The sequence below is a fragment of the Oculina patagonica genome, chromosome 14, assembly GCF_052425735.1.
Source record: "Oculina patagonica isolate OP01 chromosome 14, crgOcupat, whole genome shotgun sequence".
Lineage (NCBI taxonomy): Eukaryota > Metazoa > Cnidaria > Anthozoa > Scleractinia > Oculinidae > Oculina > Oculina patagonica.
The window spans coordinates 5,669,233-5,697,186 of NC_135771.1; the positions used below are offsets into that span (position 1 = coordinate 5,669,233).

At 37.3% G+C, this 27,954-nt stretch overlaps 4 protein-coding genes and 1 long non-coding RNA gene across 8 annotated transcripts; 3 read left to right on the forward strand and 2 right to left on the reverse strand.

Moving 5' to 3' along the window:
• Positions 1 to 126: 126 nt before the first annotated feature.
• LOC144638587 (QRFP-like peptide receptor) lies at positions 127 to 1,777 on the reverse strand. The gene has a single exon (XM_078497778.1). The coding sequence runs from the start codon at positions 1,775 to 1,777 to the stop codon at positions 731 to 733; it is 1,047 nt and encodes a 348-aa protein (XP_078353904.1). The 3' UTR covers positions 127 to 730.
• Positions 1,778 to 2,978: 1,201 nt separating this feature from the next.
• Positions 2,979 to 5,194, forward strand: LOC144638520 (QRFP-like peptide receptor). Its single transcript, XM_078497713.1, has one exon. The coding sequence runs from the start codon at positions 3,789 to 3,791 to the stop codon at positions 4,869 to 4,871; it is 1,083 nt and encodes a 360-aa protein (XP_078353839.1). The 5' UTR covers positions 2,979 to 3,788; the 3' UTR covers positions 4,872 to 5,194.
• Positions 5,195 to 5,317: 123 nt separating this feature from the next.
• On the forward strand, positions 5,318 to 7,218 carry LOC144638240 (G-protein coupled receptor 83-like). Its single transcript, XM_078497454.1, has one exon. It carries the CDS (start codon positions 5,767 to 5,769, stop codon positions 6,811 to 6,813), a length of 1,047 nt encoding a protein of 348 aa, XP_078353580.1. The 5' UTR covers positions 5,318 to 5,766; the 3' UTR covers positions 6,814 to 7,218.
• Positions 7,219 to 7,253: 35 nt separating this feature from the next.
• Positions 7,254 to 26,822, reverse strand: LOC144638356 (thioredoxin-like). Of its 4 annotated transcripts, none has more exons than XR_013567901.1 (6): positions 23,955 to 24,117; positions 22,579 to 22,689; positions 18,654 to 18,713; positions 18,418 to 18,483; positions 7,788 to 8,050; positions 7,254 to 7,438 (listed from the first exon to the last, which is right to left on the reverse strand). XR_013567901.1 is itself a non-coding variant. In XM_078497579.1 (6 exons), exons 2-6 carry the CDS (start codon positions 23,973 to 23,975, stop codon positions 7,988 to 7,990), a joined length of 321 nt encoding a protein of 106 aa, XP_078353705.1. In that variant the 5' UTR covers positions 23,976 to 24,036; positions 26,632 to 26,822; the 3' UTR covers positions 7,254 to 7,987. The 4 variants fall into 4 exon arrangements, 3 of the variants coding, with proteins under 3 accessions (XP_078353705.1, XP_078353706.1, XP_078353703.1); XM_078497579.1 differs by adding an exon at positions 26,632 to 26,822 and having other exon boundaries at positions 7,254 to 8,050; positions 23,955 to 24,036; XM_078497580.1 differs by adding an exon at positions 24,126 to 24,146 and having other exon boundaries at positions 7,254 to 8,050; positions 23,955 to 24,036.
• Positions 9,928 to 11,254, forward strand: LOC144638501 (uncharacterized). Its single transcript, XR_013567959.1, has 3 exons — positions 9,928 to 10,045; positions 10,490 to 10,569; positions 11,168 to 11,254. It is a non-coding gene; the product is annotated as an uncharacterized LOC144638501 (long non-coding RNA).
• Positions 26,823 to 27,954: the final 1,132 nt, after the last annotated feature.

Sequence of the window (27,954 nt, forward strand, 5' to 3'; positions counted from 1 at the left end):
CAGATAAATTTTAGGAAAACTCAGAAAGTTTGGCAGCGTTTGGTTAAATCTTAAAAAAGTTATAAAAATTCAAAGTCAGCGCGGGCCTCAAAAGCCCCCCCCCCCCGGTCTGAATAGGGTTAAAGTGACGCGAACAATAAGTGTCGCGAACATAACATGATGCGAAAATTAAGTGACTCACATATGTCAATAATCAACAAAGAATAAGTTTAACACCAGTAAAGGAAGGCTCAAGAACAATAATTCATGCAGGTACAAGAATGACGTACTTGTCAGTAGCCATTGTGAGAACTGCTCTGTTGATGCTATAGCCGAGATTTAGTATCGCCCTTGCGTTTTTGTTAATTTTGATGTTATTGCCCCTTTGATGAAGTCGTTTTATTTAATTCAATGCAAAGGCATGTTAAATAATATTGCCAAGGAAATGTAAATTGTGTCTTACTCAAAAACGCGAAATTAAAATGATTCAAAATACAAAATTTTAGCAAAATCGCGAAATTTAAGTGTCGCGAAATATGCGCACTTTAAAATCGCGAAATTAACGTGTCGCGAAAATTTCATGTAATAAGGTACCCCCTGTGCTAACTTTATGAAAAAATAGTTATAGAGCAACTGGCAATTTGCCTTCCTCTTTCTCTAACTCCCGGAAATTTCTTTGTTTGCGTCCACTACAAAGTGCTACAAGACTTTCTCTTCAAGATCTTAACAGTTTTCTGTGTCATCGAAAGCTTTAATCAGGAAGATTTGTAAATCTTTTTAGAGTTATTTGCTCCCGTTTCTCCACCTTATTGTTTCGCCATTTGCTGCAGGGTCCACATAAAATGTTTCTCAATCCATGGCGATAACTTTCCACAAATGACAGACAAATTATTGGATTGACGGTAGTCGATGAGATCCACATAATAAGCGCCAAAACGTAAAATGTTCGCTGAGGATCACAAGGAGAAGGTTTCAGATATATTGAACGAATCAAAGCGTATGGAAAAACACAAATGTAAAACAGCACTACGATAACAACCGCCATTTGAATAGCTTGTCTTCGTTTCTTTAAAGAATGTCGTTGTACATTTGGTGCAGTGTCTGCGAGGGCTTTACTCTGTCTTTTCAATGAAATTGCTATCGCAGTGTACAAAATGGTTATTAAAAATAACGGAGCGATAAATTGGAAAGTCAGATAAAGCCAGTTATAGCCTGTGCCAGCTTCCTGGTTGGAAACAATTGATTTTCTGTTTACAAAAGTACACAACGTGCTATTACCATCCTCAACAAGCTTCTCCATTATAAGCAATGGAAAATGGAAAAGTCCTCCAATAATCCAGGTAGAAACGATAGCTATTGTGCGAGTCTTGGTTGAAATAAGCCCACGTTTTATTGGAAAAACGACGGCGACAAATCTATCAATTGCTATCCACACCAAGCTTTGAGCAGAAACAAGGAGAGACACTGAGATTGTGAATTGATACAACTTGCAAAATATCGTTCCTAAGATTCCACTGACGGCCCAATGCCATGGCTCAGTGACCAATCCAATTATTTGACGAGGCATTGCAATCAGCGAGAAAAGCAAATCTGACACAGCCATGTTCACGATGAAATAGTTAATTGTTTTTTGTAAATCTCGGTTTTTGTAGACGATGATGATTATGAAGGTATTCCCGATAAAACTGACCAACAAAATAAAGCAGTACGCGCAACGAATTGCAGTCGAATCAATCACGATACACGAAAAGTTTTGTTGGCTCTTTGCTGCAATCGTTGTGTTGTTTGTCGATGACATGATCTGCTGCTTTACTTTTAAGCCGTATTATCAGTGTAGGTTCTTAAAAGAACCTACACTGCCTTTAAAGAAGCGCTAGCTATAGAATAACCAGCCTTATAAAATGAAGACACCCATCGGCGCAATTTAATCGGAAATGAACTTCAATTCCGTTGGTTTTAATGCGTCAGTCAGGGATTTATATTAAAAGCCTTTGTGATTTTTCTTCTTTCATTTCTTTTTAATCATGTAAAGAAAGCAGATTCGACAGGAATCTTTCCGGTTGTGTACAAACCGAAGTCATGTTAAAATAATAACTGAGGACTTCATTAGTGTAAAACACAATAACTGCCGAACAAAATGCCAATATGGCATCACAGTTCATTCTAATTTATCTAAACGAATTTATCTCAATAGACAAAAACTTTGAAATTTAAATTCAATCTTATTGTTTGTTGTGGAGCTTGTTTTTCATTTAAAATTGTGTTTTTCTCATAACAAACTAGTAATTCCTTTGACCTCATGAAGACTGAAAAAGTTATTTCAACTGAAAACAATAAAACGTTATTAAAATTTCCTGTATAAAAGCTCGCAAAAAGACAAAGAAATACGAGTAAACTATTAATTGTTGATTCCTTTATTAACTTTTACCATTCTCAATTCTATTACACCCCCTGTGCCCAAACTTTGGAATATTTATTATCGAGAACATAGAACATATTATCATAGGCGCCTATGGCCCCGTTTTGATTTGACTGTTTCTCTACAAAAGTGGTCAGGTCCGGACTAGTTTTTTGACGGGTCCGTACCCAATTTTCTCTATCGTGTAAACGCGCCTTATATCGGCTGTTATTGTGTTTTGCACCTAATAAAGTCCTCGATTTTTATTTTAACATCGATTCGATTTGTACACAGCCGGAAGGAATCCTATCACTGATCTGATTGCTTTCTTTACATGATTAAAAAGGAATGAAAGAAAAAAATCACAAAGGCTTTTAATATAAATCCCTGACTGACGCATTAAAACCAACAGAATTGAAATTCCTTTCCAATTAAATTGCGCCGAAGGGTGACTTCAATTTATAAGGCTGCTTATGCTATCATTATAGCTAGCGCTTCTTTAAGGGCGGTGTAGTTTCTTAAGGAGGCTCAATGTAGTTTTTTTAGCCTAAGGGTGGTTGTTTTGAAAGTTAAAATTACCTAAGAAGCCAATGTTCGATTTTTGCCAAAATACACCATAATGATCAAATATGACCAAATTTTAATTTTTTACCCGTCACTTAGTCACAACGGTTACCATAGCAACGATTGGCGTTTTCTTTTGTTCTCAAACAAGCTTGATTTTCTCGAAATCTAGATTGACTCTTGGTGTTTATTTTTTGATATGTTAAAGTTTAGTAGATTGACTAACTGTTGACGAAATTTTCGAAAAATCTATAAGAGCGTTTTCAAGTAAATCAAGAATGAAATTTTCAGAAAAACACAGTTTTAATATAAAATAGGCGCCTTAAAATTGTTTCGTATTATTTGAGCACAGTTTCTCTCACTGAAATATAAATACTTACACCATCAAAGACCATTAACTAAAAGCGAAAGACTTTTTGCTTTAATTTGTTAAAATATATCGACTGCCGATTGTAAGAAATTATAAGAAAATGCCAAAAACTTCATTCTTGATTTACTCTAAAACGCTCTTACAGATTTTCCTAAAATTTTGAGCACAGGTAGTAAATCTACTATACTTGAACATATCAAAAAATGAATACCAAGAGTCAATCTAGATTTCGAGAAAATTAAGCTTGTTTGAGAACAAAAGAAAACGTCAATGGTTACTATGGTAACCTTTGTGACAAAGTGACGGGTAAAAAATTAAAATTTGGTCATATTTGATCATTATGGTGTATTTTGGCAAAAATCGAACATTGGCTTCCTAGATAATTTTAATTTTCAAAACAACCACCCTTCGGCTAAAAAAACTACATCGAGCCTCCTTAAGCACTGATAATACGGCCGAAAAGTAAAGCAGTAGATCATGTTATCAAGAAATAACAAAACGATGGCAGCAATTCTCAACGAAACTTCACCGGGCCAACAAAACTCTCCCTGTGTCTTTATTGATTCCACTGCGGAAAACATTTCCAAACTTTGCGTGTACTGCTTTATTTTCCTGGGCAGTTTTTTCGGGAACACCTTCACAATCATCATCGTCTACAAAAACCGAGATTTACGAAAAACAATCAACTATTTCATCGTGAACATGGCCGTGTCAGATTTGCTTTTTTCGCTGATTGCAATGCCTTATCTTATAATTGGACTCGTCAGCGACTCATGGCATTGGCGCGTCAGTGGAATCTTAGGATCGATTTTTTGCAAGTTGTACATTTTCGTGATTGAAGTGTCTCTCCTTGTTTCAGCTCAAAGCTTGGTGTGGATAGCAATTGATAGATTTGTTGCCGTCGTTTTTCCAATGAGACTTGGGATTATTTCAAAAAAGACTCGTACAGTAGCTATCGTTTCTACATGGATTATAGGAGGCATTTTCTATTTTCCATCGCTGATAACCATGGGACTTGATGAATATGGTAATAGCAGGGACTGTATTCCAGTTAACTCAAAATCAATTTTTCCCAACCAAGAAGCTGCCGCAGGATATAACTGGCTTCAGCTGACTTTCCGATTTATCGCTCCTATATTTTTAATAACCATTTTCTACACTGCGATAACAATTGTCTTAAAAAGGCAGAGTAAAGCCCTCGCGGACACCGCATCAATTGTACAACGACATTCTTTACAGAAACGAAGACAAGCTATTCAAATGGCGGTCCTTATCGTAGTTCTTTTTCACATCTGTGTTTTACCATACGCTTTGAAGCGTTTAATACATCAGAACGCTTCTTGTGCCTTTCAGCAAGTATTTTTGGTTTTAGCAAATTTTCTGTGGTTTTCATCAGCATCCGTCAATCCAATAATTTGTCTGTCATTTGTTCAAAGTTATCGTCGTAGATTAAAAAACATTTTGTTTTCCTGCATGAGAATGCAGAACATTAATAAACAGAATAGGAATGCAAAACGGGAGCAAATAACTTTAAAAGGAGTAAAAACTTTCCCTGATTGAAACCTTTGATGACACAGAAAACTGCTAAGAAAGATTATACTAGATGCTGTTTAGTATAGAAAGTCATGGAGCGCTTTCTTTTCGACACAACTCAACAAAATTTTCAGGTTAGAAAGGGAGGGGCTGATGCCAAGTGCCGGATACTAAATATTCCAAAATTTGGGCACAGAGAGTACAATAGATTTGAGCAGAATAAAAGTTAATAAAGAAATCAACAATTAATAGTTTACTCGTATTTCTTTGTCTTCCCTTATGCAAGATTTTTACAGGAAATTTAAATAACGTTTCATTGTTTTCAATTGGAATAATTTTCTCAGTCTCTATGAGTTTAATGGAATTACTAGTTTGTAATAAGAAGGACAAAATTTAAAATGATAAAACGGTCTCCACAACAAACTTTAGGAAATCTACATTGAGATTTGACATTTCTTATTCTTTATGTCGTATAGTTAATTAAAAATTAAGATTGAATTTAAATTTCAAAGTTTTTATCCATTGTGATAACTTTGTTTGGATGAACTTAGATAAACTGTGATGCGATATTGGCATTTCATTGAGCAGTTAATGTTCTTCACACTAATGAATCGATAATGAAGTCCTAAGTTATTATTTGACATTACTTCGGTTTGTAAACAGCCGGAAGGAATCCTCCCGCTGGTCTGATTGCTTTTTTGCACGATCAGAAAGGAATGAAAGAAGAAAAAATCACAAAAGTTTTTATATGTAAATCTCTTTTTCACGACTTAAATTAAAACCAATGGAATTGAAATTCATTTCCGATTAAATTGGGTCGAGGGATGTCGGCTTCATTTTGTAACCTGGTTGCATGTGCTTATTAAGAGCAGTGAAGTTTCTTAAGCACTGATAATACGGCCGAAAAGTAAAGCAGTAGATCATGTCATCTAGAAACAACACAACGATCGCAGAAACTCTCAACGCAACTTCGAATTCACGGGGTCAACAGAACTTGTCGTGTATCTTTGTTGATTCCACTGCAAAGAAAATGGCCATTCTTTGTGCGTACTGCTTTATTTTGTTGGGCAGTTTCTTCGGGAACACCTTCATAATCATCATCGTCTACAAAAACCGAGAATTACGAAAAACGATTAATTATTTCATCGTGAACATGGCCGTCTCAGATTTGCTGTTTTCCCTGATTGCAATGCCTCATCAATTAATTGTTTTCGTCAGCGACTCGTGGCATTGGCGCGTCAGTGGAATCTTAGGATCGATTTTTTGCAAGTTGTACATTTTCGTAATTGAAGTGTCTCTCCTTGTTTCAGTTCAAAGCTTGGTGTGGATAGCAATTGATAGATTTGTCGCCGTCGTTTTTCCAATAAAACGTGGGCTTATTTCAACCAAGATTCGAACAATAGCTATCGTTTCTACATGGATTATTGGAGGCCTATTCTATTTTCCATCGCTGATAACCATGGGGCTTAATGAATATGGTAATAGCATGTACTGTATCCCTAAAAACATAACATCAATTTTTCCTAGCCAGGAAGCTGGCGCAGTATATCTATGGCTTCATCTGACTTTACGCTTCATCGCTCCCTTATTTTTAATAGCCATTTTGTACACTGCGATAGTAATTTCCTTGAAAAGGCAAAGTAAAGCCCTCGCAGACGCCGCAACAAATGTACAAAGACATTCTTTAAAGAAACGGCGACAAGCTATTCGAATGGCGGTTGTTATCGTAGTGTTGTTTTACGTTTGTGTTTTTCCATACGCTTTGTTTCGTTTAATATTTTTGAAACCTTCTTCATGTGACTTTCAGCGACCAATTTACGTTTTGGCGCTTTTTATGTGGTTCTCGTCAACTATGGTAAATCCAATAATTTGTCTGTCATTTGTTGAAAGTTATCGTGGGATTAAAAAATTTTATGTCGACTCTGCAGCAGAAGGCGGAACAATAATAACGCGATACGGGAACAAATAACTCTAAAAGGATTTTCACAACTCCCTGATTAAAGCTTTCGATGACGCAGAAAACTGAAATAAAAACATGGAGCACTTCTAGTCAGGACTCAAACACAGATATTTCCGGGAGGAAAAGAGGGAGACAATGACACGAGCTTTATACGGGAAAGGACATTTAAAATAAAATCGTTTTCCCCTTTGTTGTACGTGTCTTTAACATTCCGACATCTTTACCGTCGAAGGATTTTAGAAGCGAGAATTTCGCCTTTTTAGTAGCAGCTAGACAACATTTTTCTGTTTAGTTTTCAAATTTATTGTTTTAGCAGTCAGTACGTTAATATTCACCGAGGCCAAAGAGTCCTCACCTAAATCACCCGTACTCCTTATAATACCTGGGTGTGGCACTTGCGGGGGTTCAGTTTTTTTTTTTTTTTTTTTTTTTTTTTTTTTGGGGGGGGGGGATGAGAGGTTACAAGCTTTGCGGTCTAAAACATTCTCGTCCCTTAGAGCCGCTTGTCCCTCTTAGCCGGCTGAATATGGAGCAATTGTTCCTTTTGCTTCAGGCACCCCCGGCTAAGAGAGACCGGCAGCTCTAGGGACGAAATTGGGTCTAAAAACATAAATAAAGAGTCATAAAAGAGGGTCTCAATGGGGTGGGGGCTTTTACGGTTAACGGTTAAAATTTTGGCCTTTTTACGGCTAACGGTTAATTTATTTCCATTACGGTTAACAGAAGTTAAAAGTTAATTTTCATTGTTTTTAATAGTTAAAAATCAATTTCCATTATTGAAAAACGTATTTTAGGTCTTTGGACCACTTTTGGGACGATGAAGTGAACTAGTTTGGGTTATTTATAACCACTGACCGATTTTTACGGTTAACACATTTTACGGCTAACGGTTAAAATTTTCCATTTTTTACGCCTAACGGCTAAATTTTTGGCCGTTTTACGGCTAACGGTTAACCCCATTGAGACCCTCATAAAAGACATACTCGTTTCCAGGCCTTTTTTCATCCTTGACAGGCAAAATGACCCTGGTAACAAGTTTACAACAATGTTGTATTTTGAATCTCCATGTTACTGATAAAACAAGTGTCTATTCAAATCATTAAAGTAAACTATGCCGTCTCTTATACTGTGTAGCCGAGACTGAAAATTCACGAGTTCTTTTCTTGTTGCATCTTAAGGGTGGCTATTTCAGTTCCTTTATTTTATCTTCTAAATCCTTCTCGTTAGACCCGCTGAATACATGCAGCTGGAAAATAAAATAGAAAATGAAGTAGAATTAAAAGTTTGCATTTAATTGCAAGTGCAAAAGTGAAGAAGTAAATTAGGCAGGTAGCAAAGTAAACAATGAAGCAAGTCAGTAAGTAAGTAAGTAAGTAAGTAAGTAAGTAAGTAAGTCAGTAAGTAAGTCACTCAGTCAGTCAGTCAGTCAGTCAGTCACGATCAGTCAGTCGGTCAGTCGGTCGGTCGGTCAGTTAGTCAGTCAGTCTCGATCAGTCAGTCACGTCAGTTAGTCAGTCTCGATCAGTCAGTCAGTCAGTCAGTCACGATCAGTCAGTCAGTCAGTCAGTCAGTCAGTCAGTCAGTCAGTCAGTCAGCAAGCAAGCAAGCAAGCACGGAAGGGAAGGAGGGAGGGAGGGAAGGGAGGGAGTTAACTTTATTTACCCACATATCATAGCTCGACAGTATCATGGACTCGTTTAAACGTGAATGTGCTGTAGAAAATTTGATTCAAATTTTCAATAAAATACAAGTTGCTTCAAAGTGTCAATGGGACTTTATCGAAGGGTGTTTCATGAAATAATAACAGAGTCGAACCTCCACTAGCAGACACCTAATATAAGCGGACCCTTAGTCATGCTCCCAGCCACATACAAACCTTACATTTTTAACCACCTATATAAGTGGGCACCTCCTAAATGAGAGGGTCTGAATGAGGGTATCTCGATAACACTAAACACGTAATTTTTTGGGTACGTAACATGAAACAGTTAAATTTAAGGCAATTTAACACTAACAGTAAAAAATTCACTGTAACAGTAAATTTTATCCAGATATTATTTTGTTTAGTATATGAAGAAGTTTTCGGCTATTTCCAATCATTTCGGAAGAATTCCGAAGATTTCCGAATAATAATAATAATAATAATAATAATAATTATAAAAACAATATATAATTATAATAAAAACCTTCCCAAAATCCTTTGCAACTGAAAAATCGTCAATGCCAAATAACTTGGTCAGTTTGAAGTCAGCAGGAGTAGTACGTCGTATAGAAATAACTCTTACCATAAACTACTTATTGTATAAGTCGTAGGTTGATGACGTCATTAGTCACGTGACTTTGCTCAGAAGTTCGTTTTTGCTCACTGTGACGAAAATAGTTTATTACTAAAAATGCAGTCATTGCAGTTTGAAGCACATTGGTGTGAGGCATTTCGGACTGCCCAGGTACCGAACAAAATATCAAAATTAAGGTAGCTATGCACAATTTTCAAAAAATGGGAGTCTGGGTACAAGTGCGTATCTGGCGTTGCATTAAATGCGAGGTAATAAGAAATTACATGTTGGTAGATAATTATATGTGAAGTAGTTTTTAATTAGTCCCATTGTTATGACGTCATCGGTCACGTGACCAGAACGGATCACATTTTTAAATTCGCTTGAAAACTTTACTAGAACCTCTCTCTTAGGATCTTTTTGAGCAAAGTTGTAGTTTTTTAAATAGTGTTTTGTAAAATGGCCATTATTACTTTTTCGTGAAAAAGTACGGTAGTAAAAAATACAATAGAAAAGTTTGTTGGCTTCCTACTCAACGACCATTTGCATTTGAAATAAAAGAAAATTTTGCCAAAGGCTTGAGTGTATGCTCTTTATTATAGCGTGATCAGTTTCTTTTCATTGTAATTGCTCTGAGCGAGGTTGAATGTAATTTCTTTCAGACAAAGGAGTGGCGCTTGGGGAGAGTTTAAGCTGTGTCCCCCCCAGTCCCCTCTGCTTGCGGATTCCCCGCGGTCCGTATTGCGGGCGCATTTTCAAAATGGCGTCGATCTAGTGTTTTGATTTTGCAATTTCAAGTTCTATAGGATAGTTTTGTCAATGTTCTTTCTTCTTGACGCAAAAACGAGTGCCCAAACCAAGGGTGTTCGATATCCTTTATTTGTATTCCCGATACTGGAGAAGAATATGGAATGAGGAGAAACGGTGGAAGCTTTTCGCACAAACATTTCTAACAGAGACTTCAGGTAAGCGTTTCTCATTGTACTATAATTTCATTTTGAAGACTGGCTTAAGCTTATGTCTTCGGCGTTTATGTGAAGATTAATAAAAGTGCTAAAGATAGAATCGTACTAAAACTAAGCTGGTCTTAGCTCACTGGAATTAAAGCCGAAAAGATCTTGTAGATTTTGAGGCGATAGTGTCATAGTAATGTCACTCAGTTCGTCGAGGCATGTAATTGTTATTTATATTTGTCATCTGAATGTTAAGCTACTTCAATTTAATAAGAATCGCATCCTTTGATTATTTATACGTGAGGAAATGTTTGTCAAAATATTGACCATGTGGTCATTTCCGGCCGCAAAGAAATAAATGAGACCATTTCTGAAGTTTAAATTTCTATCTTACCACGATGTGTATTGTATTGCCAGACATAGATTGACGTTTCTTTTGCATTTTGTTGTATACAGGTAATTTGTGGGATTATTAGAATGTCTAATTTGTAAACAGGATTTACAGAATTCTGAACTGAGGACTTTCTGAATTGCTGGTGAGTTAAACTATGGATTATAACAAGTTCAGGCAGTTATTGATCTCTTTAGCCAATCTCAGCAATTCCCATCCTCCTCTCTTCACACATTCACTACCTGAGACATTTTTAAAAGATCTACTTTTTGACCAGACATTTGCCTATGTTATAAAAAAGCTGTTTGACCTTTTTTTAAGGCATGTATTTTCAGTTGTTGGATGGCCTTCAGTAGCATTTTAAACTACAGCTAGCAATGTAAAAAATTCAGATGAAGACTGACATTTTTTTCTGCAAAATTATGATTAATGAAAGGAAGGGTGCAAAGAAAATTGATTTCTTCCTGGCCTGACCCAGGTAGACTGTGCAAGGTGAAACCATTATATGCTTGCCCAAAGTCCCATGTTTCTCTGGAAAGATCAACAACAACAAATAAAAATCCATAAATGTCATTTGGCTATCTAGCAAGTGGAAAAAATTATTGAATCCACTAGCCCAACATGAAAGCAGTCAGTTTTTTTTCACACACTGAAAAAGGCCATTCAATATACAGTCTGCATGCTGGAAAAATAGCAATTTCATCAAAATAAACAGTTTTTGTTTGTTTTGTTTCTATTTACAGGTGACTTGAAGAGTGCAATGACATTTCTCTTAGTCAAAATGAACTCAAAAATACACATTGTGTTAATGTAATAAAATTGTCACATGATTGATTCCCACATGTTGCCAGTTTAAACCTGAATATACTTTAGTGACATTTATAGCTATGTTATATGTAATATGAACATCCCAGAACCCAGTCAGATAAGGCTACATGTGAATACTGACACTTTATTACATGTAAGTTTTGAAACCATTCTAGGTTCATGACAAAACTATTTTGTTTTGGCATGATTGTAGATTACCCCGGCACTTTTTTGCATAACTGAAATGACTGCCACCGCAGTCTGCAGTCACCATACAAATATCAAAAATTATTTCATGCTGAACTGATTTTAATGTCACCGCAGTCCACGGTCCACGGTCCGTCACAAAAAGTTTGGTGTTTAGATTGCCTGCCACTGCGTAGTCACGCATTTCTTGTCTGCCACCGTGGTCCGCAGTCCCATAGTGAACATATGGGACAGAATGTTTTGTGTTTAGAGAGGCCTACTTATTCATTTCGGTTAGCCTAAAATGCACTTTGGTTAGCCTGTTCACGGTTAGCTATCTATATTTGTAAGGGCAACACTATATATTGTTAACATGTAGAATTCTGGGTACACTACGGACTGCGATTTGGTTGCTTGCGGTTAGCCTTTATATTGTGTTCAGGATATCTACTGTTCTTAAATCCACTACGGGACTGCGGACCAGGGTGGCAGGCGATTATAACATTTACTAGCATTTCTTAGAATCGACTACGGGACTACGGGCCCTGGTGGCAGGCGATTAGCAGACTGTATTATTTTCAAATAAAACACTATGGGACTGTGGACCGCGGTGGCAGGCAATTATAACAATTAAATCCAATTTTGATTAATGGAATGCATGACTGCGGACTGCGTTATGAGTGAAATATAACTTAACAACAAAATTTCACTGCGGACTGTGGACCACGGGAGCTGATGAATAATGGCGGGGTATTCTACGAAAATATTACGAAAATTTACGAAATTACTATCGCAGACCATAAATTTACTCTAGCACAGGCTTAAGTGTCTTCAATAGTGTAAAGGTCGGGACAACTTATGCGACTTGACAGGTCGCGGCGACAAGTCGCTCCATGTGTACTGCTTACAACTAAGTCGCTGCAACAAGGTGTTTGTTTGGTGCACAAACAACTAATTTGGAAGAGGGGGAATGCAAACTAGTTTTCCATATTCAATATGGCGAAAATACATGACGCGCTCTCAAACCAGTTTGAATTCGTGCAAGACGTCGCAGGGACAAAATTCTGTTGCAGCGACACAGTTTGTCGCATGTCACACTAGGCGACTGTCGCCGCGGCGTGTTGCAGTGACGTGTCACCTAGTGTGTCCAGACCTTAATGGCAGTTTAATTATAATGTGTGGTTCCAAAAATATCCATACCTACCCCAAGATTGGACCCTTCCGACCCCCTGGAACTTTCAGTTTAGCTTCATACTTTATTTTAAAAATTTGGGCTATTGCGCCCTCCCTCCCCTTCAGAATTTCCATTGACCATCCTTGGGGTGAGTATCAAATTTTCTGGAACTGCACAATGTAGGCATTTACTTATAAAAGTACTGTAAGCTGCAGATTTATTCAGACTAATCTATTTTTTAACCTTTTCACATTTTCCTGTTTTCTATGGAATATATAATTATATATTGTTTTTACCGGTTTCACTTGTAATAATAATAATAATAATAATAATAATAATAATAATAATAATAATAATAACTTTATTAACGTGTCTAAAATGTTTAGCTGAGGGGAAAAGTCCCCTCTACTAACTACCGAATATCTCCGAGGAGAAATCCGAAAATTTTCTCTAAGTTCCTGAGTGACTTACAGTCGAAACCGAAGAACCGTGAACGCCAAAACTTATTTCTGGAATGTTTATTGTTCTACCACCAATCAGATTCGAGACGTTACCGCAAACAAACCGCAACAGTAATTAGCTAAAAAGTTTCGATTCTTGAATCACGAAACGACTTTTTCGTTTACATTAGTCTTCAGATCACCACCGATTAACAAACACTCCGGAATTGTTAATTTTCTTCTATTTCAGAGTTGAAGCATAAGCAAAGAATAACTATAAAGGATAAATACTGAAAAGAGAAAAATAATCGAACAGACATGGCTAGACAGCGCGTCTAGAAGCAGAATAAAATCGAGTTTTTGCTTTTTTTTTAAAAAAAAATACGATCTATCCGGTGTTTTTAGCTACAATCATTTCTAGGTTTTATCCTCTTCCCCATTTCACCAAAAAACTTATTGAATAAACTTTACAAAAATGTTCTCTCTACCCGGAGCCGGAACAGTCAGTGAACAGTTCATGAAGCGCGTCGCAGCAAAACCCTCCGGCCCAGTATGTCACACAATGATAGCCGAAACATTTTTATCTTTGAACCAAAAAAAGTTGGCTTTTTGCAAACATACAGCAGTGATCATGAATCTCGCTGAAAGAGGGTAGAAAGTGCGTGTGATAGCAGTATGAAAATATATTTATTCGATTTGTAGAAATTTGCTGTTTATTACGTTTCACCGAACAAATGTTCATTAGAAAAAGTTTCTTTGTACCAAGATAAACGGAAACACCAAAAGGGCGGTCTGGAACATTGCAAAAGCGGAAAGTTTCAGCCGTAACAATGTGGAACTACTAACAGCAGCATAAACTCACTGAGCTTTTAATGTAAACTTTTCCTTAATATACATTGTTAACACATGAAATCCTTTGAATGTAAACAGTTCAGTCTTGGTAACTTGACCCGATCAACAATATGCCGGATAAACTCAACAGCTGTGCTTTTAATACCCCGTACTAAAACAATCATTAAACACAGTACCTACATGCTTTCAGTTTTACTGAATGAATATGTTCTAAGTCAGTAATAGGGATGGAATCTAAAATTGGCTGGTGTAAACATTCTTCGGTCTCTTGATGCTGCGACTGCTTCAGGAGTGAATGACACTGGACTTACTTCCACTGCTCCCCCCAGTGATCCTGCATGCACTTGAAGAGATACTCGCTCTGGAGCAGAACTGTTAGGTGACGGTGTGGAATGCGCAGCCGGCTGAATGGGTGACATGCTTGCAGTATTCAGAAGGTGAGGGCTGAACACTCCCCGTTGAGAGCTCTCGATTAGATGCGGCAGCCGCCAATCCTCGGATTCCGGTGGTATCTTGTTCTCGAGTATTCTTTGAAGGTACATTAAATCTTTATCCAAGTCTTGCCGCTTTAAGTACTTAATGGGGTTGAGTCGCTTTAGTCGTGGGCGCATGACTGCGAAAAAACTTCCGCGTGATCTTTGCATTTGCAGCGTGAACTGTTCCAGGGTTTGTTTGGCTGTCTCCAAATTTTTTTTTAGTGTTTCCACCATTTTTTGAGTTTCATTCAGTGACTTAGCGACCTCTGGGTGTTTATCCTTAATTCTGCATTTCAGATGGGAATCGCATTGTAAGCCTCGACATGTATTTTTGTTGTGGCCGCTCTGATGACAATGTCCACAAACTCGACCACGCGTCACGGTTTGAAGCGAATCATTTTCTCTTCTCATTTGTGACAGATACTCTTCTGCGCTCGATGCTTGCGCTTCAAGGAAACTGACATTTTCCACAAGTTCCATCTTACGTCGCTCCAGTGGAGAATCTGCAGCTGTTTGCGGTGTTCCTGTCGGTCCACTGGTTGGGCTTTTGTCCACATAACTGAACAATTGTCGCTTCAGTTGTTGAAGCTCCTGTGTTATTGCTCTTTTCTCCGCCAGCCTCAATTTCTTTGGCGAAGAGAAGAGATAATCTAAATCAGCTTCGTCTAGATATTTCAGCGATTTCCGAGTTGAAAATCCTTGGGCCTCAAAGACTTCGCTTAATCGTTCGATTCCAGCTATTCCCATCGCTGCTAACCATTGCTTTATTTCAGACATCTTGAAACTTTAGAAACAGTTTGCGCGGGAAACAGGATAGCAGTGGCAAAAACACATCTAGCCGCTTTCTAATGATCAAAATGAGCCAATCACAACCGATGCACACCGGTCACAAGTTCAAAAGGTCATGCTAGTGGGCTGTCATTGGTGGATTTCGATCCGTTTTTTCTCCACAGAGTACAATTTGCATACACTATCTCCTATCCATCCGAAAGACACATAAAACCTTGACCATGAGCAAAATTGTAATCAACAACTGCGTTATGAAAGGTTATCATGCTTATGAACCTGTTGTTAATGCGGGAGATACATTTGAGTGTCAACCTGAGATCAACAATGCTTATGACTGCAATGCAGTTTCCGTGCACAGTGCCTCAGGTGAAGTCATAGGGCATGTTCCTATCAATTTATGCAGTTACGTGGGGTCTCTTTTCGCTCGCCTACCAGGCAAATTGGTTGTATTATGGTAAGTGACAATTTGGATACTACTTCACCCAGTACTCTATGTATAAATTCTAGAAAAAGGCACAACCTAAACATTGGTAATGTTCCGGCAACAAACGCGCGCGAGCGTGATTTCAGACGTCACGCAATCTGACGCAACTTTCTTTTACATGAAACCTCTCAACTAAAAAGCAACTTTTCAGTTGGAGAAAGCGGTTTTTGCAGGGATACCTTATAGCACAATCGTATGTGAGGGGATTGCCTTTATTGTTGCATGGGATTTGGATCCTGATAATATTTTTATTTTACCAAGTCAGCCATACTAAACATCACTTTTTTATACACTTTTTTACAGCCAAATAACAGGACTACCTACACCAAGTTCTGCACCCTGGCCCAGGACTTGGGAGTCTGGTGGAGGCATTATAGTGCCATGTAATTACATTGTGTTTTGCGATCCAGGAGATAACTTATTGGTATACCAGATATTATTTGCAGCTATGTTATTTGCCCCAGGTTCATTCGTGACTGTTGAAACCTAAACATTTCGCAAGGATAGATGGTTACTTATTTTGTGCAGTTCAATTTACAACTTTTAAAATAAAAGCATTGTTATTATTGTTTATTTTATGTCTACGTGGAATTTTTGGAAAGCTGTCGAGTTAACATTGAAGTTAACAAATTGTCACATAAGATATCCACAGTGCCGGAAGTAAGCAATAGAATTTAGTTGTGTGATCTCGCTGATACCCTCTGCAATAGCAATTTGGGTTTCTTCTTCAGCAAACCTGGAGAAGCGACAAAGGAAACTTTTCATCTGGTGGAAACATAGTTCGCACGTATTCAGATGAGGACAGTATGGCGGCTGAAACAAAAGATTCACTCCAAATTCTTCAAACATGTCTCTCAGCATTCCTTCGGCAAAGCGCCCATGGTGGAAACCACAGTTGTCCATTACTACCGTATCTCCTCTCTCCACGACAGTGCTTCCATCTGGGTTTTCCAAAGATAAAACGTCATCGAAGAATATCAGCATTTCGGTTCCGTTGGATGGGCCATCTAAAATGCTGTAGTGGTCGACACCCATCGCGGAGTGAAGCAAATTGACTGTAAAACTTGCATTTGACGCATACCTCTGGAATTCAATGGCGGGCTCTCCAATGTATGATCTTCCAAGCCTTCTGTTTCCTGTTGTGCGGATTACGCTTGCTTCGTCAAAGAAATGAAGAGTGCATGGATCTATTCTGCTGACTTCATCCAGAAACTGATTTTGACTGTCTATATTTGGACCTGTGAGGGACTCACTAGGGACTTGCGTGATTCTTTTCTGAGTCATTCTGAGTTCCTCTTTCAGAAACCTATTCACGGACGTTTTCGAGGGAATCTCATGCGGGAAACAGACTCCATCCAACACCAATCTAGCTTGTAACTCGTGCGTATAGGTGCTTGGTTTGTTAAGTTGTTCGTTCTCTAGATAATCCATAACATCCTCGCTCATAACATACTTCTGTCGTCCACTGAAGGCTTTTCGTGGCATCGAAAAGTTGAATTGTTCGTACTCTTTTATTATTTTGTTAACAAAACCAAGACTAACTCGAGCATCCGCGCTTATTTCTCTCTGCGACAATCCAGCATTGTAAAGGTCCAGGACATTCTCTCTAATAACTTGAGGGTAAGACTTCCCCATATCGAAAATTTGACCGTGGATATTTTCCCTTACGCGCACCGTGTCTGAAAAGTAGGAAATTTAAGTTAAAATCAGAATATTCTTTTGAAATTAGGAACGCAAGCGCGATGTAAAAGGAATTCAATCCTTGAATGCATGTATTTTATACTTACTTTTCAGCATTTTTATAGAGCAATCGATGTTGTTTCTGTAAAACCTGAATTTTCACAGCAAATGCAAACTTGCGTGCCGTTGCAAATTCAAATACGTGTGCCGTTAAAATTTGAAAAAATGGGTGCCGTTGCGTGACATACTGGGCCGGAGAATTTTGCTGCGACGCGCTTCGTGAACTGTTCCGGCTCGGCATCGAAGTAAAGTAGAGAGAACATTTTTGTAAAGTTTATTCAATAAATTTTTTGGTGAAATGGGGAAAAGGATAAAACCTAGAAATGATTGTAAGTAAAAAACCGGATAGGCCGTAATTTTGTAAAAATAATCAAAAATTCTATTCTGCTTCTAGACGCGCTGTCTAGCCATGTCTGTTCGATTATTTTTCTCTTTTCAGTATTTATTGTTTATAGTTATTCTTTGCTTATGCTTCAACTCTGAAATAGAAGAAAATTAACAATTCCAGAGTGTTTGTTAATCGGTGGTGATCTGAAGACTAATGTAAACGAAAAAGTCGTTTCGTGATTCAAGAATCGAAACTTTTTAGCTAATTACTGTTGCGGTTTGTTTGCGGTAACGTCTCGAATCTGATTGGTGGTAGAACAATAAACATTCCAGAAATAAGTTTTGGCGTTCACGGTTCTTCGGTTTCGACTGTAATACAATTTTTGAAGAGAGAAAAGAATTTACAATGCTAAAACTTTTCACAAAAACCCCTCAAAACACTTTACAGTATTTTCTCCGGAAACAGTAAACATTAAAAAATTTGCCAATTTAACAACAAACACTAAGTATTTTGGGCAAATAACGCTAAACACTAAACCCCATTCAGACCCTCCTAAATGGACACTTTTCTGGTTGCAATGGTTTCAGCCAACAGAAGGGTCGACTTTATTTATAATACTAAGAAGTAGCACAACATAACTGGAGCATACGAAATCCATTGTGAAGTGCCATATGGAAGTTTTGAAGCCTAACTTCAAAAGAGGCCTTTTTAAGTTACCTTGTTTCCATTCTTGTAAAAGTGAAATGTAGGCATTACTTCGACTTGTTCAGCTTCTGCTAAGGCCTGAAAAAATATATGAACGGTAATTTACTTGCCACGCTTTGATTAAAACAGACGTTATAATTAGATCGAAGGAAACGTGTAGAATTTACTAAGGTAGAAGAAAAACGCCACCAAAGAGGAAGTAATCAAGTTTTGTTTATTTGTGATAATATTACAAATTTTTTACTCACTTCAGCATCATCAACATCAACTTTTGCAAAGATAACATCGGGATACTTGTCCTGAAGTTTCTGCGACAAGGAAAATAACAACACTTTAAATCAATGTTTATAAGCAGGAAATATTAGTCATCACTGGATCACGGTCTCAAAGGGGTTTAGGGCTCCAGGGCTCTGGGCTAAAAAATGCAGGGCTCAAGGGCTCCAAGACAAAAATTTCAGGGCTCCAGGGCTCCATATTATCTGCATTCGTGCTCCGGGCTCCACTATGGTCTACAATCTTTAGATATAAAAATTATTTTGCAACGCTAAATCAAGTCCGCAAATAAAACGTTCGCAATTCCGACCAGTTTTTTTAAACCCAAGAAGACGGTTATCATGTCTCCAACTATGTAAAAGTGGATTGAATATTTAACTTGAATATCACTAAGGTCAATAATAACAAAGTTTAACAAAATGCAGTCATAAAACAAGAAAAAATGCAATTTGGGATCGCAAATGATCAAATTTCAAAACGCTGGGCTTTGGGCTTCGCGAAAAATTTCTTTGGGCTCCGTGCTCCACAGCCAAAAAAATATCAGGGCTCCAGTCAGTAAAATGATCGGGCTCCGGGCTCCAAAGCAGAAATTTCAGGGCTCCGGGGCTCCAGGAACCCCCCTTTGAGACCCTGCTGGATGGTAAATGCAATATTTAGCAGTTATTCCACAAGCGCGCGTTGGATATGAGATGGAAGTAGCACGTGGGCTATAATGATCTCATATTCAACAAGCGCGAGTGGAATAATTGTTCTATTAAAAATGCCCAAAGAACTGCAATATTTGAGCTCCCCAGCTGTTTTGGACTGTTTTGGCTGCGTTTTGGGCTACCATATTTGTGGTCAATGGTATATGAGCTCATATACCATTGCCTGTTAACCAATAAAAACGCAGGAATTGCAATATACCATTGCAAGTTTTTAATAATACAAGATAGTCCATAAAGGAGGGTCTATTATAGGAGGTCGTGCAGTCCGCAAATCGCCATATTTTGTTCAACCTAGACGGCAAATTGCTTTTGTTTTCTCCTAAAGACCGAAACCGCCATAGTTTCTTGACCGTTACCCGCCAAATAAATACGAATGTATCCGTAAGCCGACACTCAAAATTGGCTGCCATTGGTTTATTGAAGACTTGCGCTACCTATTCAGCCAATCAGATGCAAGAACAAAACCAATCGCGCCTTGGTCACGCGCGTTTTCCCGCGCTATTTGCCGTTTTCATGTATTTGTTTCGTGTTCAGTCATTGGTTCGTTGTGGCATTTACGTCTGCTGTTATTGGCCTTGTTAGAGTGGTTTTCACTTGAGTGTCGAGAGTAATTCGCGTTTGCCTTGGTTTTGCATTACCATGCTTAGTGATTGGCTCAAAAAATTCGCGCCACTTTTTCAACCAATCGGAAGTAAAACCAAAACCAATAGACCATTTGCATTATGACGTAAAAGCGCAAAGACTTCTGGTAGTTGTAGTTAGGTTCGCGGGAAATTTTGAATCGTCATCAAGCTCGCTTGCCCAAGAAAATTGTGATGGAGGTAAAGAAAATTACTCTTACCGAAGAAGACGTCCCTGTGGCTTCATTTAAAGGGCAAAAAACAACCTCTCGGTATAAAACCAAGTCCGTTAAAATGAAAAAAAAAAGCTATGCAAGAAATTGTATATTTGCTGGGTTGCGTTTTGTAGTGAAGTTTCAACGAGTGTTTCCTCCAAGTCTCAGTCGCGCGGTTATTTAGTTAAATTCCTAAAACTTTTGCTTACCAGGTATTTTCAAATAATATACGAAGACGCAATATTTTACCCTTTCTAAACATGGGGGAGCACAGTACATGATTTCTACACTCGTAAAAATCTTTGAGGCTCACCTTTCGAGTCGCACAAGTAATCGTTCATCAACAAGATTATGGAAATCAAATTATATTTGCTCGCACGGCCCTCGCTCGGATTGAAACCACAACTGCTACTCGACGAGTTGACATTTCCAGTACAAAAACAAGAAAACTTCTTTGTTAAAGAATATTGCAATTACAGTTCTAATTTGACGAAAAAATACAATTTTAAGATAAAAACAAATGATCTGTATTCACCTGCACAGGGAAGTTTTGATTGATCAGCTTGAAAATCCTTTATGATTGACCCTTCATGATTCATCGATGAAGCTCGATTGAACGAGGAAAATTATTTGACTCGTTTCTCTGTCTCACTGTAAAAATAAATTGAACTGACCGTCCCGCCGAGCAATCATGATATATGGTAAATTTTCTAAGCTTTTCAGTGAAGAATTAATTCACCTGTGATCGATGGAAGCGATCGTTTGTTGAACGTCTGAAAATCGATTAAGAACAAAGTCAATGGCTAGCGCTTGCCTTGCTTTCACTTGATTCCACACAAATTTAGTTATATCCTCGACTTGTCCTTTCAAGCAATCTGTTTCCAGTGCGCTTTTTTTGAAGCTGTGATATTAGGTTAAAATTATTTACGAAGAGAAGTTGTCGGCCGCGATGAATGAATCTCTAGCAAGTCAACTCCCCCACACAACGTACATATTAAACTTACTTGAACACGAACAACATTTGTCTGTCTTGGTTAAAACACAGAACTCAGTCAATTTTCATTCCAAAGCTATCATCCTGTTTTCTATATTTTTGACAGGTAACTGAAAAAATAAATGTATAAACAAATTTCGAAGCAACAAGAGCGTAAACTTTGCAGCTCAACTTCAGATCAAATTAAAAGTCTTGGATGTCTACCTTCACGCTTGGCTGCCCTTAGCCAATCATAAGCCAGAAATGGTGTTTTCCCGCGAACAAAATTCGAACCTAACTACAACTACCAGAAGTCTTTGCGCTTTTACGTCATAATGCAAATGGTCTATTGCGATTCGCTCATGCGCGTTTTCCCGGGCTTCGTGCCGGCTACGTGTATTTGCTTCGAGTGTTGATTGGTTTACTGGATTGTCTGTGTCGTTTGTGATTGGCCAGAGTGATTAATCTGGATTAGGTTTTACAACACTCAACCGAAAACTGCTCTATCAAACCCATACCAACTACACGTTGAGGAACAAAAAGAAAGATTAGAAATAAATGTAAAAAACTGTAAAGGTCGACAGAAAAAATGAGGAAAATCCAGTTTAAACCCGCCTACACCACACCGTCGTTTTTTGGCGCCAACAAGACCAATTTTTTTAGCAACGAACAACCACCAGCTCAGCGTGTTAACCGAGTTCCATGTTTTGTTCTCGTAGAAGTAGTAGTAACTTTATTTTAAAAAAAATCATTAATAATTCATAAAGAAAATACAAAAGAAATTAATGTTTAATGAGTGTCTTTATATCTGATAAGGGACGGACCATTATTTTTTTGGACGGGGGGGGGGGGATGAAAAATATTGAAAAAAATTGTTTGCAGGGCCTGGAAAGACAAAATAAATTGTTTGCAAAAGCGATATGTATAACAAAAATAGTAAGAATTTCGAAAAAAATGTTTGCAGAGGTGCATAAACTAAAAAAAAAAAAAGTTTGCAGAGGAAAATTTTTCATCCCCCCCCCCCCCCTCCAAGAAAATAATGGTCCGTCCCTAAAGACACAGCTAAACTTTACGTCCAATTTTCTAGGCCAAAATAACCCCAAATCTAAATATTAGTGCAAGAATAAGTTGATCTACATAAGAAGATTTATTAAGCCGTTCAATAAATTCGCAGTTCGAGTTTTATCAAGTCAAAAACACTCGACTGCGCCTCGTGTGTTAAACTTGATAAAACACTGCTGCTCATTAATTAAACATTACTTAACGAGGACACACTTTACAGTCGTAGACTGGTAACCCTGTGGCCCTCACCTAATGTATATAATTAAAATATAAATTGCAATAATTTATTATTTCATTTAAAGCATAATTTTGTCCTGACTTACCCTAAAATGGGGTTTTATCTTTCTACACGGTCCACACCACTCTGCGTAGAAGTCGATCACTATTAGTTTATCCTTATTTTCTGGACTTTTTAAAAACTGATAATATTCCTCCTGTTAAAATACGAGAAAATTGCATTAGAGAATAAGCTAGTTACTCACTTTGAAAAAGAGGAGTTCCCGATACGTATTATTATGTATGTTATATAAAGTGATAAAGCACAATTAACAAAATTACTCAATTTAAAAAGGTACAGTAAAGAACAGTACAGAATGAAGTACAGTACAGTACAGTACATGCTTTACAGAATAGAATACAGTACAGTACGGAGAACGGTACAGTAAAAAGATTTGTGCAAATCACCCGAAGTCCGCCGAAGGTCACCGAGTATCACTATCAAACGATATATTCCGAAGATAGTCCGAAAATTTTAAAAAAATCAAACGATTTTCGAAAATATATTGGCTAAATACTTCCCATGTTAGATCATGTTTCGACTTATTTGACATAAAGACATAACAGATATAACAAACTTGCCAAGCTCGTCGTTCTTTAATCCGTTCCAGTTTACTCTAAATCATAATTTAAAGTTTTGTACTAATAGCTTTGGAACCCGTTCCCAGGCTTCTCACTTAGATATTGAAAATGGAGTCCTGGGAACGGGAAATAATGCAAATTTATGACGTCATACAAGCGTAAGTATGAAAAGTCACGAAAACCTTGGCGTTCCAACTAATCAAACAAGGCATTTCAAACGACTTGCTACTCTATACATTTATTTTGTCACGAGAGGCAACTGTTAAATTTCAGTCTGTTGTTTACAAATAGCACCAAGACACCAAAACGAGAAATAAATACCGTAGTTGATTCCCAAGGCTTTAAACACAAATATAGAGACTTAATTAATACAGACCACAAAGCATAAACGATTCGTTTTACTTGTAAACCTTAATTAAAATTGAAAACACCTCCGAACTAAGCCGAACGCATAAGATGTCTCGAAATCTTTTCAAGCTTCTTTAACGGATCAAAAACTTAGGACCATATCCTTTGACCATATGCTAACAGATCTGAACGCTTTTCCTTATAATTAAATCCCGTGTTTTCGTGTAATGTCGAATTAGGAACAATTTAAAACAGAGGTGAACATTAGTTAACACCCAGTCGAATATTTTAGACTTCGTTCGGTGAAAAGCATCTAGAGTTTAATTTAAATTAAACTGAAATTTAGTCCTACTGTGTCCGTTTTGTAAACCTACAGTTAAATGCCATATTTTGTCACGCCAATAAAGTGTCCAAATGATCGGTCGCTCTACGATGTTGAACAACCGCCGCAAAGCAACGTAAATAACATTTGTTAAGATCTAACTCAACATACCTTGCTGGTAAACTCTTCCATTTCTCTGCCGGGTGAATTTGATGTAGCGTGTTTTTACTTAAAAGCAGGGTGGCGATACAATCTAGAAACGACAACAAAGTTTCGAAAAGTTAGCGTGTTCAATTTGTCGCAAGCGGAACCGAGAATCGAATGAGTAGCTTTAGAGATTACCATTTTAAGTAAGTTATGCTTCGTTAGTCATTTGTTGTGTTGTCAAAGAGATGACCTGATGTCATTTCTCGTTTAAATTATCATATACTTACTAAAGAGTCGACAAATTAGCCGCGTTAGATTGGTGACTCGAACCGTAAGTTTACTTTTCAAAACCGTTCAAATTCTCAGTTAATTTCAACAGCTGTCAAAAATGACAGAGCTGTGTAAACCGACCTAAGCAGGTTGTTAGCCAAACTTAAAACTATTTTAATATTCAAACCTAGCATATAAACTAGGTTAAATTAAAATGTCTTGTCAGGTAAATGCCATCCAAGATTCAATAAACGTAAAATGTTTTTAGTAAAGAAAATAAATGGCGTATTTTAGAAGCCCATACCTCTAATGATCAGTCAAAAGACTGATCTGAAGGTGTGTGTCATGGACGTTTGTTAACTACACGTTATTAGCAGGGTAATAAGCATTATGAGGGCTTTTGACATGCTAACCAATATCAATGTGCAAATTTTCCTACCGTCGCATACTTCATTGCTTACAGGCACGAATTTTTACGAATGTTAAACAAAGAAATGAAGACGACAGCAGGACGAGACTGAACGGCTAATGAACGAGTAACTGACGATTGTAAAACGAGTGAATCAAGAGTGAAAATGCCGGAATGCGCAATGAGTTTACACGAACGTACGATGAGTGGAAACGACTGTCGAAATGACTGTTTTGGCAAAACTACCTCGATTGTTATTTATTTCGCGATCTTCAAAAAATCGCAAAATTAAAGATCCGCGAAAATGTCTTTTTTAACCCTTAAAACGTACTTTTGGCCAAATCTCGAAAATTAAGTCACGCTTCCACTCGTTCCATTTTTGCGAAATAAAGTTCCCGTGAAAATCGTTAACAATTGAAGGTCGTCAACACGAATTCAAAACGAGCAAACACTAACATAAACAACTGAACGTGTCTAAATCGAGTGTAGACGACGGCAAAACGAATGAACACGGCTGCAAACTGAGTGAATGCGAATGTAAACCGAGTGAATACGAATGTAAACCGAGTGAAAACGAATTTAAACCGAGTGAACACGAATGTAAACCGAGTGAATACGAATGAAAACCGAGTGAATGCGAATGCAAACCGAGTGAACACTAATGTAAACCGAGTGAGCACGAGTGTTAACCGAGTGAACACAAATATAAACCGAGTGAAATCGAATAAAAGACGAGTGAACGTGTATGACACACAGCAACTTTACTCGCGTACTTTTTGCAATATTTCTCGTACTTCGAGCTTGTGACACCGATAAAAATTTCAAATGGTCAGCTCCTACGCAACAAGAAAGAGAGCTATAATCTGCAGTTTGCATTAGAGCTTTTTCCCTCTTAGCCATTGCCTCGATTTATTTTGATTCGTGCATTATCATAACTCTATCTCTATTGTTTATTCAGGCCTAGAGCATTATTGGAACCATGTAGTCTATTGTTGTGTCTTTTCTAAAAGGTGGCACACGCTCCTTGGCTGAGTTTTCAGCCGCGACTGTTTCGATGCGCCCGCGATTCTCTCCGCTAGGCACGTATTATTTATTGTGCATCATGGAGTGTGAATTAAAAACTAAAATACAGCTCCTGGAATAAGGCTTGCATAAAAGAAACACATTGTTAGCAAGGCGGGATAGCTTGAATGTCGTACAAAAAGAAATTCAAATCATAAGATTGAAAAATGCAGGAGAGCATGTCAAATGAAAACAAAAAGTTCGTTGCTTTATTGCACGACTTGAAAGTTACGAATGTTCTGGCACAAATTTATCAGTTTATATCTTATTTTAGGAAAGTGGTTCACTTTTTGTGGCTGATATCGAACTTTATTTTTTTTATCAAAAGAACCACTGATGAAAAAAAGTGAAGTAGATTAAAACAAGACTGTGTTTAGCTTTTTAATGCTTATGCTAAATATATAGTATAAAATGTCTCTTTTGTCATTTTTCTCCAGATGGCAGTCATGTTTTTTTTTTTTTACCCTTATTATAACATTCTCGCCGGTTTTACTGCTGAAATTTTTGTCGTAACCTCGACCATATATCTTGTAGTTTTTTTTCAACCGTCAGAAATGGAGGGCTGCATGATTGTTGCCGATTTTATTTCACAATAACAATTTGTATACGAAGAAAGGAACACAAAAGATGGTCCAGCGTTATCTAAATCCTAAAGCCGAATGTTATCAAAAAACTACATGCGCGTTACCAAAACATGATGGCATATGGTAATCCATTTTGAATTTTTTGCCATAAACGGAAAACAGAGTTTTGGTTGCGCTTTACACTTAAAAATTTCTTCGCCGTTTTACAAAACGGCGATTTTATTTAGGGGATATTTAATGCTGGCCAAGCTTAATAGCTCCATATCTCAAACGACTTCTCGCATAAAATGAACGCACTTCAATTTTCTTCCGCATAAAAAAATAAAAACATAAATATTCAACTCACATAAAACTTACCTCTCTACATAAAACTTACCTTAGAAAAATACGTATTTTCACAAAGCAAACTTGTTTATTATTTAAGCCTTCATCTATTAACTCTCGTCTTGACAGGGGCCTGTTTTTTGTCGGTGTTTTCGTTTCTGTCACTGCAGATGTTTTCTTTCTGAGTGTGTTGATAAACGGCGGATTATTTGCGTTTTATATTACCCAAGGAACAACTCATTACAAGGGAACAACATAGAAAATTATGTATGCTCCGGAAAAACCATCAATTAATATTCGTCTTCCTGCATAAATGCTGTGTGTTGATTGGGCGAAATAAATGTAGTTTTAAGATAGCTTTTTTGAATAATAGCGTGATATTCCTTACTGAGATCTAGAATGAACTTATAATGGCAAACTAAATCCACGGCGAGATTTTTAAAAGTAATCTACAAATGTGTTTTTCTTTCCAGTAGGATTGCAAATGCTCTCCAATGTTCAAAGTGTTCGAACAAAATGATTGCCTTCCATTGAAGTTAAACAATGCTTCACTGAAGATGTAAACATTGTACAACCTGTAATATATGTTCTAATTAACGGGGATGTGTTAGAAAGGACAAAAAAAAAATGGATCTTTAAAAAATATAACTTTTGTGTTTGTCCGCAGGACATCTACTCCTTATGTTGTTGGTAAACTTTTGCGATCGCAATATTTTTTAAAAAAATATAACAAGTGAAAATTCAGGTCTAAAAATAACTCTTTTTTGCTTCTTATGCCGTCTGTTAACTTTCCGAGTCGATCGTTTTAAAAAAAGCGGCCTAAAGCAAATTCGAGCGAAATTTAAGTGGGTTTTGTTCATCAATGTCTCGGTAAAATTCGCTTTCGACTACGGGAGTTACATGTAAGCTGACCTGTGGAAATCACATTTTCGCTGGTTTCAAGTTCATTTTTATTTTCAATTAATTATTGCCGGTTTACTATCCGCATACTGATCACTCACTACTTAGGAACACAGTATTGATTCTCAATCACAGTTAGATAAACCATTATGCCCGGTCGGCTGAGTACCGATAAAATCAGCTTTCAGATGTTAACATAACATAAAACTTTATTTATCCTCGAATTTGATATAGCTAAGACAAGCTAGTTTCTTCGAGAAACAAGTGAAATATATATTAAAAAATAAAAATAAAATAAGTAAAATAGATAACAATATTATTATATCCCTTAACTTTTTACACATTAAAACTATATAAAAATACAAGTTTACAAAGTTTGTTCTATTCACCCCCTCCCCAATGATAAAAAGTCTTAGCTAAAAGTACATTGTCGGATTGCTGTAATGAAGTCATTTAGTGATGTAGCAGTTTTTAT

Bases quoted from the DNA above. Each gene is read 5' to 3' on its own strand.
- LOC144638356 (XM_078497579.1), bottom strand. From the start codon at position 23,975: ATGGAAGAGTTTACCAGCAAG. The intron at 22,690-23,954 runs GTATGTTGAGTT...GTATTTTAACAG, and splicing joins TGGAAGAGTTTACCAGCAAG to GAGGAATATTATCAGTTTTT. The intron at 18,714-22,578 runs GTAAGTCAGGAC...TCCTTGTCGCAG, and splicing joins AGATAAAACCCCATTTTAGG to AAACTTCAGGACAAGTATCC.
- LOC144638587 (XM_078497778.1), bottom strand. From the start codon at position 1,777: ATGTCATCGACAAACAACACAACGATTGCAGCAAAGAGCCAACAAAAC.
- LOC144638520 (XM_078497713.1), top strand. From the start codon at position 3,789: ATGTTATCAAGAAATAACAAAACGATGGCAGCAATTCTCAACGAAACT.
- LOC144638240 (XM_078497454.1), top strand. From the start codon at position 5,767: ATGTCATCTAGAAACAACACAACGATCGCAGAAACTCTCAACGCAACT.